The 11,722-nt window shown below is 34.9% G+C and overlaps 1 protein-coding gene across 3 annotated transcripts in view; it reads left to right on the plus strand.

Annotated features, from left to right (window-relative positions):
* The window catches only part of LOC105463602 (signal transducing adaptor family member 1), a 50,359-nt gene extending 48,599 nt beyond the window's left edge, over nt 1-1,760 (plus strand). For 2 of the 3 annotated variants that reach the window (XM_011710804.3, XM_024787272.2), the window contains one exon: nt 392-990. In XM_011710804.3, coding sequence (XP_011709106.1) covers nt 392-453 — 62 coding nt within the window. In that variant the 3' untranslated portion in view covers nt 454-990. Of the gene's footprint in view, nt 1-391; nt 991-1,293 lie in introns of those variants that run through there. The other variant, XM_071093461.1, reaches the window with a different exon arrangement.
* The last annotated feature ends 9,962 nt before the right edge of the window (nt 1,761-11,722 follow it).

Here is an 11,722-nt window from a genome sequence, read left to right on the forward strand (position 1 = left end):
AAGATTTTCTTTGATCCCTGTTAACCCAGTCAGCATTTGGCTCTCTCTTACACCAGAAGGCAAGAGCAATAATGGAACAAGAATGGTCAAAGGTATTTCCCAACTCTAGAAATTAGCAGTTTAAACTAAAAGCTGCTTCAAAATATAAGGCAGGTAACTCATATTAAGCTAAAGAGGAAGAAAAAAATTATTAGGAATGAAATTACAGGTCCAGGATAAAATAAAATTTAAAAAAGCATCTGAATATTCAGTATTTATTTTCCTAACATTTACTAAACACACCAGCAATGTTCCACACAAGAGCAGGAAAATCAAGTCACTGAAAATAAAGAACCATCGTTTTCTACAATATTGGTCCGCTAATTAAGTTTTTTCTGCCCACAATTTCTAGGTCAAGAACCCAATATGGAAGGGAGAAGTGAAAAGTTGAAGAAAAATCCACACATTGCATGAAATACAATGTGAAAGCTCCTTTGTGTATCTTGGTAATTTATATTTTCAAAATGAAGTTCTTACTTTTAAAGAGAATTATCTATATTCTACTGATCCTGTTTACCAAGTCATTCACCTGAACACCAGAATTAGAATTAAACATTGTGCCATACAATTTCATTATCTTATCAGAATGGAACCAATTCACAGGGAAACTAGAGACTATGGCTGCGGTGGTAACCTGCAGATATACACATTCCCATGCACTGACATAAGCCGAAAACACATACTACTTTCTAGATGGAATTTTTTTCTTTAGGCCTCAATGAAATACATTTCCCCTATGTAATTCCCACAGCAGTTTCTCTAGTTCTAAATCCTACCAATTCCCAGAAAACCTAAGTTTTGTTGAAATCTGATTTGACCAATTTATCAAATATGTCATTTTAATTACCTAGCTGGAAGTCAGAGACATGAAATGTACTAGAGAAGCCCTTTTCCAATGGAAGTATTATATACCACATTTTTTGTTAACGGAAATAAATGTATCCATTCCCATGTTTCTTGTTGGTGTCATCTTTTTGCCACTCAAAATCAGCCCATTATTTCCTTACAAAGATGGTGAAAGGCTGTATCATCATCTTGTGTCATAAGTACGATGAGCCTGATTATAAGTACCCAGAGTTCTTAAAAATATGGAACCATCAGCCCCAGACTACATCTACTGAATCAAAATAACATGGATATTTTTTCATAATTTTTTTCTTCAAAAGCAAATTTCTAAATTGATTTTGATGATTAAGTCAATTTGGGAATTACACAATCAACTAACAATGAAAAGATATGGTCTATATTCTACAGAGGAAAGACTATATGAGACAGAGGGAGAAAACAGCCATTGACAACTCAAGGAGAGAGGCCTCAGGGGGGAAAAAAATCAACCTGGCCAAAACCTTGAACATCTAGCTTCTTGAATGGTGAGAAAATAAATTTATGTTCTTTAATCCACATGGTCTGTGGTATTTGTTACAACAATCCTAGCAAACTAATTCAGTGAGCTCCCTGGGATGCCTGAAAATATGCAGAGTTCTCTCAGACTTACTGAATTATAATTTCGGGGGTCGGGGGGGCGGCACTGAGGCAGGTCCAGAAATCTGCCTTTTAAGCACACACCACAAGTAATTGCTATACATGACAAATTTGAGAACCAATTCTTTAAGATATAACAAATTTGAGAACCAGTTCTTTAAGATCTATTATAATATGAAGATAAATAATCTGTGTAGCAATATATGCAAAATCAAGTAAGGCTTTCTTTTAAATGGAGAGGCAGTGACAATAAGGAATCATAAATATAAGAGTTGGGACATAAAGCCTGAGCATTAATATAAGTATTTATTGAAATGTATTATTTATATAAATCACTGTTAATTGATGTAAAAATTACAAAAGAAGCACATATGTATTATTCTCAAGGGTTTTACAATTGAGTTGGTCAAAATATAGGTAGATGAGACTAAAGAGCTCTAATTTCTTATCATTTCAAAATGTTGAGTGAATTCTTGCATTCTAGAAGAAATTAGGGTGCTTAATATGAAAAACTTTTAAAAAGTAGATTCCTAAAGTTGGTGACACATTGTAGTTGAACGCAATAAATGGAAAAGTAACTGACAAGGGAAACAGAAATCAAAGGCCAGGGGCTGACCAATGTGGAGAGTCTCACAGGAGACCAGCAATGCATTTAGCTAGAAGGGTCACAGACATTTCAGAAACTGAAACCAGCAGACAAAGACCATACAACAGCCCTCATAGTTTAAAGAACAGACATATTAGAAAATATCTGTAGAGAATAAAAAACTATAAAAGTGATCTAGCAGGTTTAAAAAAGAGAACCAAACAGAACTTTTAGGACTGAAAAATAAAACCACCACCACCACAACAAAATAGATGGCTGTAAGTAGGTAAGAAACACATGAAGAGGTAAGTAAACTGGAATATGGGTTAAAAGAAATTATACAGAATAAAGCATGACAAGAAAGAACAATTGGAAAATACAGAAGAGAGGGTGTTAAAAAGTGAAGACAGAACACTGAAGGTCTATCATGTTTAATGAGAATCTCCACAGAACAAAAAGAGAATGAGGAAGAGGTTATATGTGAAGGAGTAGTATCTGAGAACTTCTCCAGAACTAATAATCAAAGACACAAATCCAGATTTAAAGATCTCAACAAATCTTAAGCAGGATTAGTAAAAATAAATCCATACTCAGAAACATATTAATTAAATTTCATAAAACCAAAGCAGATAAAAAAAGAGATTTTCTTTTTTTTTTAAGACGGAGTTTCGCTCTTGTTGCCCAGGCTGAAGTGCAATGGCACGATCTCGGCTCACTGTAACTCTGCCCCCTGGGTTCAAGCGATTCTCCTGCCTTAGCCTTCCAAATAGCTGGGATTACAGTAGCCCACCAAAATGCCCAGCTAATTTTGTATTTTTAGTAGATACGGGGTTTCTCATGTTGGTCAGGCTGGTCACGAACTCCCGACCTCAAGTGATCCGCCCACCTCGGCCTCCCAAAGTGTTGGGATTACAGGCTTGAGCCACTGCTCCTGGCCAAAAATTAAATTTCTTTAAAGGTGTAAGTATTAGCCTGACAGCTGACTCAAGAGCAACAGAGGAAGTCATGAGAAAATGAAAAAATATCTCCAATGCCAATGTGCTGAACAACAATAGAGGCCAAATTAGGCATCTATATTCAGCAAAAATATCTTTGCAGAATGAGGAAAAAATACAGATATATTCAGAAAACAAATCATGAGCAAGTATGCCATCAGCAGACTCTCACAAAATGAAATTTTAAAGCAAGTATTTCAGATAAAAATTTATCCCAGATGGTGTTTTAGTCCATTCAAGCTACAGTAACAAAACATGATAAACTGGCTTATAGGTGACAAAAATTTATTTCTAGGGATTGGGAAGTCTAAGATCAAGGCACTGGTTCATGCAGAGTCTCGTGAGGGTCCACATGCTGGCTCAAAGATGGCGCCTTCTTGCTGTGTCCTCATATGGTAGGGGTGAGAGATCTCAGGCCTCTTTTATAAGGGCTCTGCCCCCATGACCTAATCACCCCTCAAAGGCCCCATCTCCAAATTACATCACCTTGAAGATTAGAATTTCAACATACAAATTTGGGGAAGACATAAACGTTCAGCCCATAGCAGTAAGCCTTAGAAACAAAAAATACTGAAGAGCAAAGAAAGTTTTATATATATGTGTGTATGTATAAACACAAACACTGACTATGTAAGTCTTAGAATTAAAGAACATTAAAGTACATGACAACAGAATTAAAACACACAATACAGATAAAATATATGACAACAGTACATAACTTGGAAATTAAAGAGTTGTTCTAGTTATTATATCTGCACAATAAATAACTCTAAAACTTAGTTGCATAAACAATCCATGTTCATAGATTCGGTGGGTTTAGGGGTTTGGTATGGCACAGCACAGCACAGTAGGAATGGCTTGTTTCTGCTGTGTGAAGTCTAGGATCTAGAATCATTTGAAAGTCTGCCTACTCACATGTCTGACCACCTGATGCTGCCTGCAGGCTGGTAGCATGAGATTTTCTCCATGTGTGATAGTTTGAGCTTCCTCACAACATGGTGTCTAAGTTCCAAAGATTAGCTTTCCAAGAGAGAGCAAGTAAAAGAATGAGAGAGAGTCAAGAGGAAGCCAGCTATATATCCTTTATGACTTGACCTCAGAGGTCTTAATGGGGACTAGAGTATAGTAAGCTTCTAGAAGAGTATGTGGGATTGAAAATATTGCTGTAGCTATTTTTGAAAAAATATAATCTGCCAAAGGTAAAGGTAATGATTAACTTTAGTTTTATTTAATCTGAATATATATGATGGAATATAGAGTAATTATTAAAAGACAAACTAGTAAAGAGAAAAAAATATGTGTTGCTCAAGGAGAACAAACAACATCATTTATTTTAAGAAAGAATTTAACAAGGAATTGGTAAACAGGTTTTGAGAAAACTGAAAATGTCTACTAGGGACACAATTATTAAAGGCAAAAAGATGGGATTAATAGAACCTAGAAGTCTTTAAGAGATACCCTCCAGAATGCCGGAGAAAAGTTGGAGTATAGAAACCAACCACAGGTGCTAAAACAAGAACCATTGCTGAGGTGATGCTGACAATACTGGGAGGCTAATGGGAAGGGGAAAAGTCTCTTCTCCGTATCTTCAGCATTCTAGTCTCTTAGTACTCTTTCTTTGTGGGGCCTAAAAACAAGCCAGATGGCAAAGGAGAAGCACAGTTTGCAAAAATTTCTAGGTACAAAGTCCCAGAATACAGATAAGTGAGTCTGCAGTTGAGAGATAATCAATTAATAACTGGAAAAAACAGAATAACATAGTAAGTCAATACTAATTTTAAAAGGCAAGAAAACAGAAAAAGAATCACAAAATAGATTAGACCAAAAAACCCAAAAACAAAAACCCTAAACTCTCCCAGAACAAACTAAAATGGCAGAAACAAATCTAAATATATTGGTAATTATATGTAAATGGCATATGTGGTCCAGTTTAAGACAAAGATTGTTCTATTAGATTAAAAAATAATAATAATAAAAGCCAGGTGTGGTGGTGCACGTCTGCAGTCTCAGCTACTTAGGGAGCTGATGCAGGAGGACCACTTGAGCCACCGCACTTTGACCTGGGCAACATGAGAAGGACTCTGGATCTAAAAATAAACAAAACAAAAAACTTCACTAAAATCCTAAATCTATTTTATTTACTAGATACACATTTAAAACATAAGGATACAGAGATATTAAAATTAAATAGATGAAAAAAGTTACTCTGTGAAAATACTGACTAAAGTAAAGCTAGTATAGCTACAGAGAAAACAGGCTTTAAGGCAAAACATATTACAGATACACTGCATAGTGATAAGTATAATTCATCAGAAAAATATAACATGTTAAACTTCATGCAGTTAATAATTATCCTCAAAATATATAAACCAGAAACATATACAAGGAGAAAGAGACAAATCAAGATCATAGTGGGCGATTTTTAAACATATTTCTTTCAGTAATTGACATAATAGGTATATTAAAAATCAGTAAAGATACAGTAGATTTAAATAACATACTTAACAACCCTAAAAGACACATTAGATGGCTTGTTTTTAGGCCCCACAAATAACGAGTACTAGGAGACTAGAATGCTGAAGATATGGAGAAGAGACTTCTCCCCTTCCCACTGTCCCTAACTACTACAGAATATACTGTTTTCAAATGCATAAAAATGATTAAAAATTTAACATATTCTCGGCCATAAAGCAAGTCTCAAGTAATTTCAAATAATTAAAATCAGAAAGATTATTTTTTATGACAAAAATTCAATTAAACTGCAAATCAAAAAACATAATTAGAAAAGCCCATGTTTGGAAAAAAAAGAAACTCTCCTAAAAAAGGGTTGAAGAGAAAATTCTAATGAAAATTAGGAAAATATTTTAACTAAATATGAGCATTATGTATCAAAATTTGTGGAATATGACAATAGTTGAGTATGATGTAACTATATTACAATAGTATAGAGATAACTTTTAAATGTATATGTTGAAAAGGAAGACACGTTAAAAATGAAAGAAGTAACCCATCTCAACAAGTTAGAAACAGAATAGTAAAAAAATCCCTAATAAAATAGAAATAATATTGATAAAGGCAGAAATTAATGGAATAGGAAACAAACATACTATAGAAAGGATCAACAAAACCAAAATTTGGATCTTAGAAAACATTAAACTATTTTTGTTTGGAGCTAAGGTTATGTAGAAAATTTTTAAAAATGGGCCGGGTGTGGTGGCTCACGCCTGTAATCCCAGTACTTTGGGAGGCTGAGGTGGGCGGATCATGAGGTCAGGAGTTCAAAACCAGCCTGGCCAACATAGTGAAACCCCATCTCTACTAAAACTACAAAAATTAGCTGAGTGTTGTGGTGGGCGCCTGTAGTGCCAGCTACTTGGGAGGCTGAGGCAGGAGAATTGCTTGAACCCAGGAGGTGGAGGTTGCAGTGAGCCGAGATCATGCCACTGCACCAGTCTGGGCGACACAGTGAGACTCTGTCTCAAAAAAAAAAAATAAAAAAAAAAAGAAAATTAAAAAAAATGTGCAAATAATTTAGAGAATCACTAGAGAGTTTATTGTTTCCAGGTACAAAAATAATACAAATAAACCAACTGTATTTTACACATAATCAACAGGAAATAATGTGGGCTAAGTAATCTGGATTAACATTCTCAATTAAAAACATTCAGAAAAGCTGGATAAAATATACTTTTCAAACATGTGGGAAGGCAGCAGAGAGCTGATAAGTTGGTGAGTAATTACCATGCCAATAATATCTGGAAAAAGACAGAAAGTCAGAAAAATGAACCCTTCATTTGGGACTTATGTTAGGAGCATTTATAGATTGCAAAAGGCCACTGGGAAGTTGAGTAGATAGAGCTAAGGGGATAAAGATTCAAAAATAGAGTCCAGGGTCAGTGAAGAGGTGAGGGCCTGGTAACTCCAAACCACACTTCAAAACCCTGAATGGTTGAACCCTAGAAATAAGGATGAACAGAAGAGCACTACCAAAGTCTGTAGCTCAGCTTTCAGTCACCTAGGTGACCTGGAAAATCTCAGTCTCTGAAATTGGATCAAAATAATCCTAAATTACTAATGCCCAAGTACCTGTCAGAAGCAAATGAAAAAACTCTGTGGAGGATAAAAATATCATTCTGAGCATCAAGTTATTTCTAGTTTTTTCAAATACAATATTGGTAAATAATTAAAGATAACCAGGCACACAAGGAGACAAGATAGTAAGAATGAAGACTAAAAGAAACAAAATAAAAACAGACCCACAGGCAGGTTTTGATTCTGGAATTATTAGACACAGACTAGAAAATAATTATGCTTTTCATTTTGAAGCAGTAAGAGACTGAAAATTTCAGCAAGACAATTAGAAACTGCAGGAGTGACAAATTTACATGCTTTCAATTAGAAATTTGAGAACTGAAAATACAAGCAGCTAAGAATAACCAAGACACTCTAAACCAAGACACTCTAAAAGAACAATAAGTTGGGAGGATTTGTTTGGCCAGATATCAAGAATATATCAGCTACAATGATGAGGATGGTATACTAGCACAGGGATAGAAAAAAGGGAAAAAAAAGTTTGAGATGTAAGGACTAAGTTCTGATATTATTTTATCTTGCCCAAATTCCTGTCTAAGAGGTCTGGGGAGTCATGCTCTACAAACTATAAATTTTCATCAGATGAGTTTTATTTAACCCTGTATATCGTGACTAAACTTTCCAATCTGACTCCGGCATAACAAGAAAGAAAATCAAAATATTTTACCCCAAAACATGTTTCTCTGCCATATCTTGAAATGGTCCTGCAAAGTCATCCCTTGTGGGAAAAATCTACCATCTATAAAGAATCCCCTTTCCCCACCACCTTTTTTTTTTTTTTTTTTGGCCCTTCCTTCCTTTCCAAATCCAGGAGATAATCAACTAAGAGCCAGGCATCCTTTTAGATCCAATAAGAAACATTTTACAACTTGTTCTCTTTGAAGTCTGCTGAGAGCTCCCTCTGCACAATAAAACTTGTTCTCCACAGTCTCTTATTTAACCTGAATATTTCCTTTCTATTGATCTCAGGTCTTCAGATAAACTCAACCAATGGTGAACCAGAAAATGTTTTAAATTTACCTATACTCTGGAAGCCCCCGCTTTGAGTTGTCCTACCTTTCTGAACCAAACCAATGTATTTCTTAAATGTATTTGACTGATGTCTCATGCCTTCCTAAAATATATAAAACCAAGATGTACTCTGATCACCTGGGGCACATGTTCTCAGGACCTCCTGAGGGCTGGGTCACAGGCCATGGTCACTCATCTTTGGCTCAGAATAATCTCTGAAAATATTTACAGAGTTTGACTCTTTTCATCAACAGATGTATTCACATACAGATATAATACATGACTTTGGTGGCACTATAGAAAGGAGGAATAAAACCCAGACTTTTCAATAAATGGTGGTGAGGCATCTCCTAGCATACACCAAATTAATTCCTCTTGAAAAAAATTTAAATCTGAAAGGCAAAACTAAAGCTTTTAGAAGACAATATAGAAGACATGACTCCAGGGTAGGGAATAGTTTTTTAAAACAATTCACACTCTAATTTTAAAACACTCATACTTCCTAGTACTTAACCATTAATAAATTGTTTTTATCAAAGAACATCATAAGGCAAGGAAAGGCAAGCCACAAAATGGGAGAAGATATTTACAACAATATAGCCAACAAAGATCCTTAATCAATGAGAAAAAATATTAGCAACACAACAAAAACATTTGTGACAGTCCTAACAAGATACTTTACAAAAACAGAAAGTCAAATTGGCCAATAAACTTATGGAAAAATACTCAATTTCACAGGTAATTAGCGAAATACAGAGTGAAACTTCAATGAGATACAACTGCATATCCACCAGATTGGCAAAATTAAAAACAAAAACTGTTAATACCAGCACTGACCAAGATATGGAGAAATATGGTTTGGATATTCGTCCCCTTCAAATACCATGTTGAAATGTGATCCCCAATGTTGGAGGTGAGGACTGCTGTGAGGTGTTTGGGTTATGGAGATGGATCCGTGGATCCCTCATAAATGGCTTGGTGTCCTCGTTGAGATAACGAGTTCTTGTTCCATGAGTTAATGTGAGATCTGATTCTTAAAAATAATCTGGGACTTACCCTATTTCTCTCTTGCTCCTCTTGCCATGTGATATGCCAGTTCCTCCTTTGCCTTCTGCCATGATTGCAAGGATGCTGGTGCAATGTTTGTACAACCTGCTGAACCATGAGCTACATAAACCCTTTTTCTTTATGAATTACCGAGTCTCGGGTATTCCTTTATAGCAACACAAAACCAACCAACATACTAATGCTTAGGAAAACATTTGTAATCATCTAATAAAATGTAAGATATGAATACCCCATGACCAAAAAATTCTACTCCTAGATATATACTCTTTGTACTAGGAGTTGCGTAAATTAATGTTCATTGTGAAACTGTAGTTGCCTGAAACTAAAAACATCCCAATTGTCTACAGTAAATAAATTGTGGCATATTAATACAAAAGTAAATTACACAGACATAATGAAGAATAAAGTACAGCTACAACCAACATGAATAAATCCCATCCTGAACAAAAGAAGTGTCAGGCCTCTGAGCCCAAGCCAAGCCATCACATCCCCTGTGACTTGCACATATACGCCCAAATGGCCTGAAGTAACTGAAGAATCACAAAAGAAGTGCAAATGCCCTGCCTCGCCTTAACTGATGACATCCTACCACAAGAAGTGAAAATGGCCGGTCCTTACCTTAAGCGATGATATTATCTTGTGAAATTCCTCTTTCTGGCTCATCCTGGCTCAAAAAGCTCCCCCACTGAGCACCTTGTGAACCCCACTCCTGCCTGCCAGAGAACCCTCCTTTGCCTGTAATTTTCCTTTACCTACCCAACTCCTATAAAACAGCCCACCCTTATTTCCCTTCGCTGACTCTCTTCTTGGACTCAGCCCGCCTGCACCCAGGTGATTAAAAAGCTTTATTGCTCACACAAAGCCTGTTTGGTGATCTCTTCACATGGACGCGCATGACAAGCAGCAGCTACAAAAGAATGTATGATTTTAAATAAAACTCAAAAACAAGCAAACTGTATTAAGTTTACACACATAGGTGATAACACTATAAAAAGAAAGAGACAATTATCATAAAAGGTAGGATAGTGGTAATTACCAAAGCGTATGTGGCAGGGAGCTAGCTGGTTGTGACTGGGAAGGAACTACATGGGTAGTGTCTGAACTGCTGTCAATATATTCTATTAAGCTGACTGCTAGTTATAGAGTTACTTTAAAATTATTCCTTGAACTGCATATTTATATTTTATGTACTTTTGAATATGTATGTATTTTTGAATATATATTTCTCAATAAAAAACAAAGCTATGACATAGAAAGAGCAAAATGAACACATATTATCAATGGATAATTACTCTGATCCTCAAGAGCTCAACTCTCTGATTTTTTTTTCAGAGAAAGCATTCAGATTATATGTTTTTGAATCTATGAAAAGTAAAATCACTAAATTCATACACAGTGATTATATAAAATTAGATATGTGCAATCACAATAAATTTGATTATATTCATTATAGTGGAAAGATTTAGGTCACAAGATTTTTTTTCCCCCCAAAATTCCAAAAGAACAATTTTCTGTCTTCATTATACTAATTATAAAATAATTATAAACATAACTGCTTTTTTAATATTCCATGAATTCACCAGAGTGTGACAAAGAAGATTAAAATATAAAGATATACATTTATTTCCATATCCTACCTTTGGGACAATTTACGAAGAACTTACAAGTAATAGAACTGCTTTGAACTCTAAAAAGAAATGGACTTTACAAATCCCTAACCAGTAGTATGAGATTTACCACATCTTCTAGGTTTTAGATGGTCACGACTGTCTCTCTCCAACTGTTTTAAAAGAATTTCCTGGAGCCATTTGAGGACATTTGAGGAGGACAATGTCCCTCCATACCTAATAACTGCTGTATCTCCATGATTGCAAACTTGAAAATTAGGAAACACCAAAGCAACATTACTCACAAAATAAATAGCAAAATCAGAATCTCTGGAGTCAACTTACGAAACATGATTTACAAAGATATGCTTACATTTCTTAATTTATTTTTAATAAGTAAAAAATTACTCAGTGAAACTGTACAAAAATCAAATCATTAATTTTTGCACCTGTTATTTCAGTCATCAACAGTGATTTCATGGTACAGAAATAAAATAATGGGAATTATCATTAACTTCATCCTGCCTTTCTAGCTTAGTAGAACCAAACAGAAGAAATTATAGCAATAACCATTAACTATAGAAAAAAAGTAATGGAAAAATGGTTGCAGGTTTAATCACAAAATGAATTTAATTTTTGTTGATTTTGTTTTATATGCTAAAAGACTAATATCTATAAATATGCACTGACAGCATCGTTCTAAATTTACTTCTGAAGAGATGTTGAGACTTCAATAAAATATAAGCAAGTTACTGGATCATATTCATGGATTGCTGAATGACTACCCGGAAAATATCAGTTACTTTCAAAGAACACAAAACGAAGTTGAACATGGAAAAAAG

This window comes from Macaca nemestrina, chromosome 3, assembly GCF_043159975.1.
Source record: "Macaca nemestrina isolate mMacNem1 chromosome 3, mMacNem.hap1, whole genome shotgun sequence".
NCBI classification, from domain to species: Eukaryota; Metazoa; Chordata; class Mammalia; order Primates; family Cercopithecidae; genus Macaca; species Macaca nemestrina.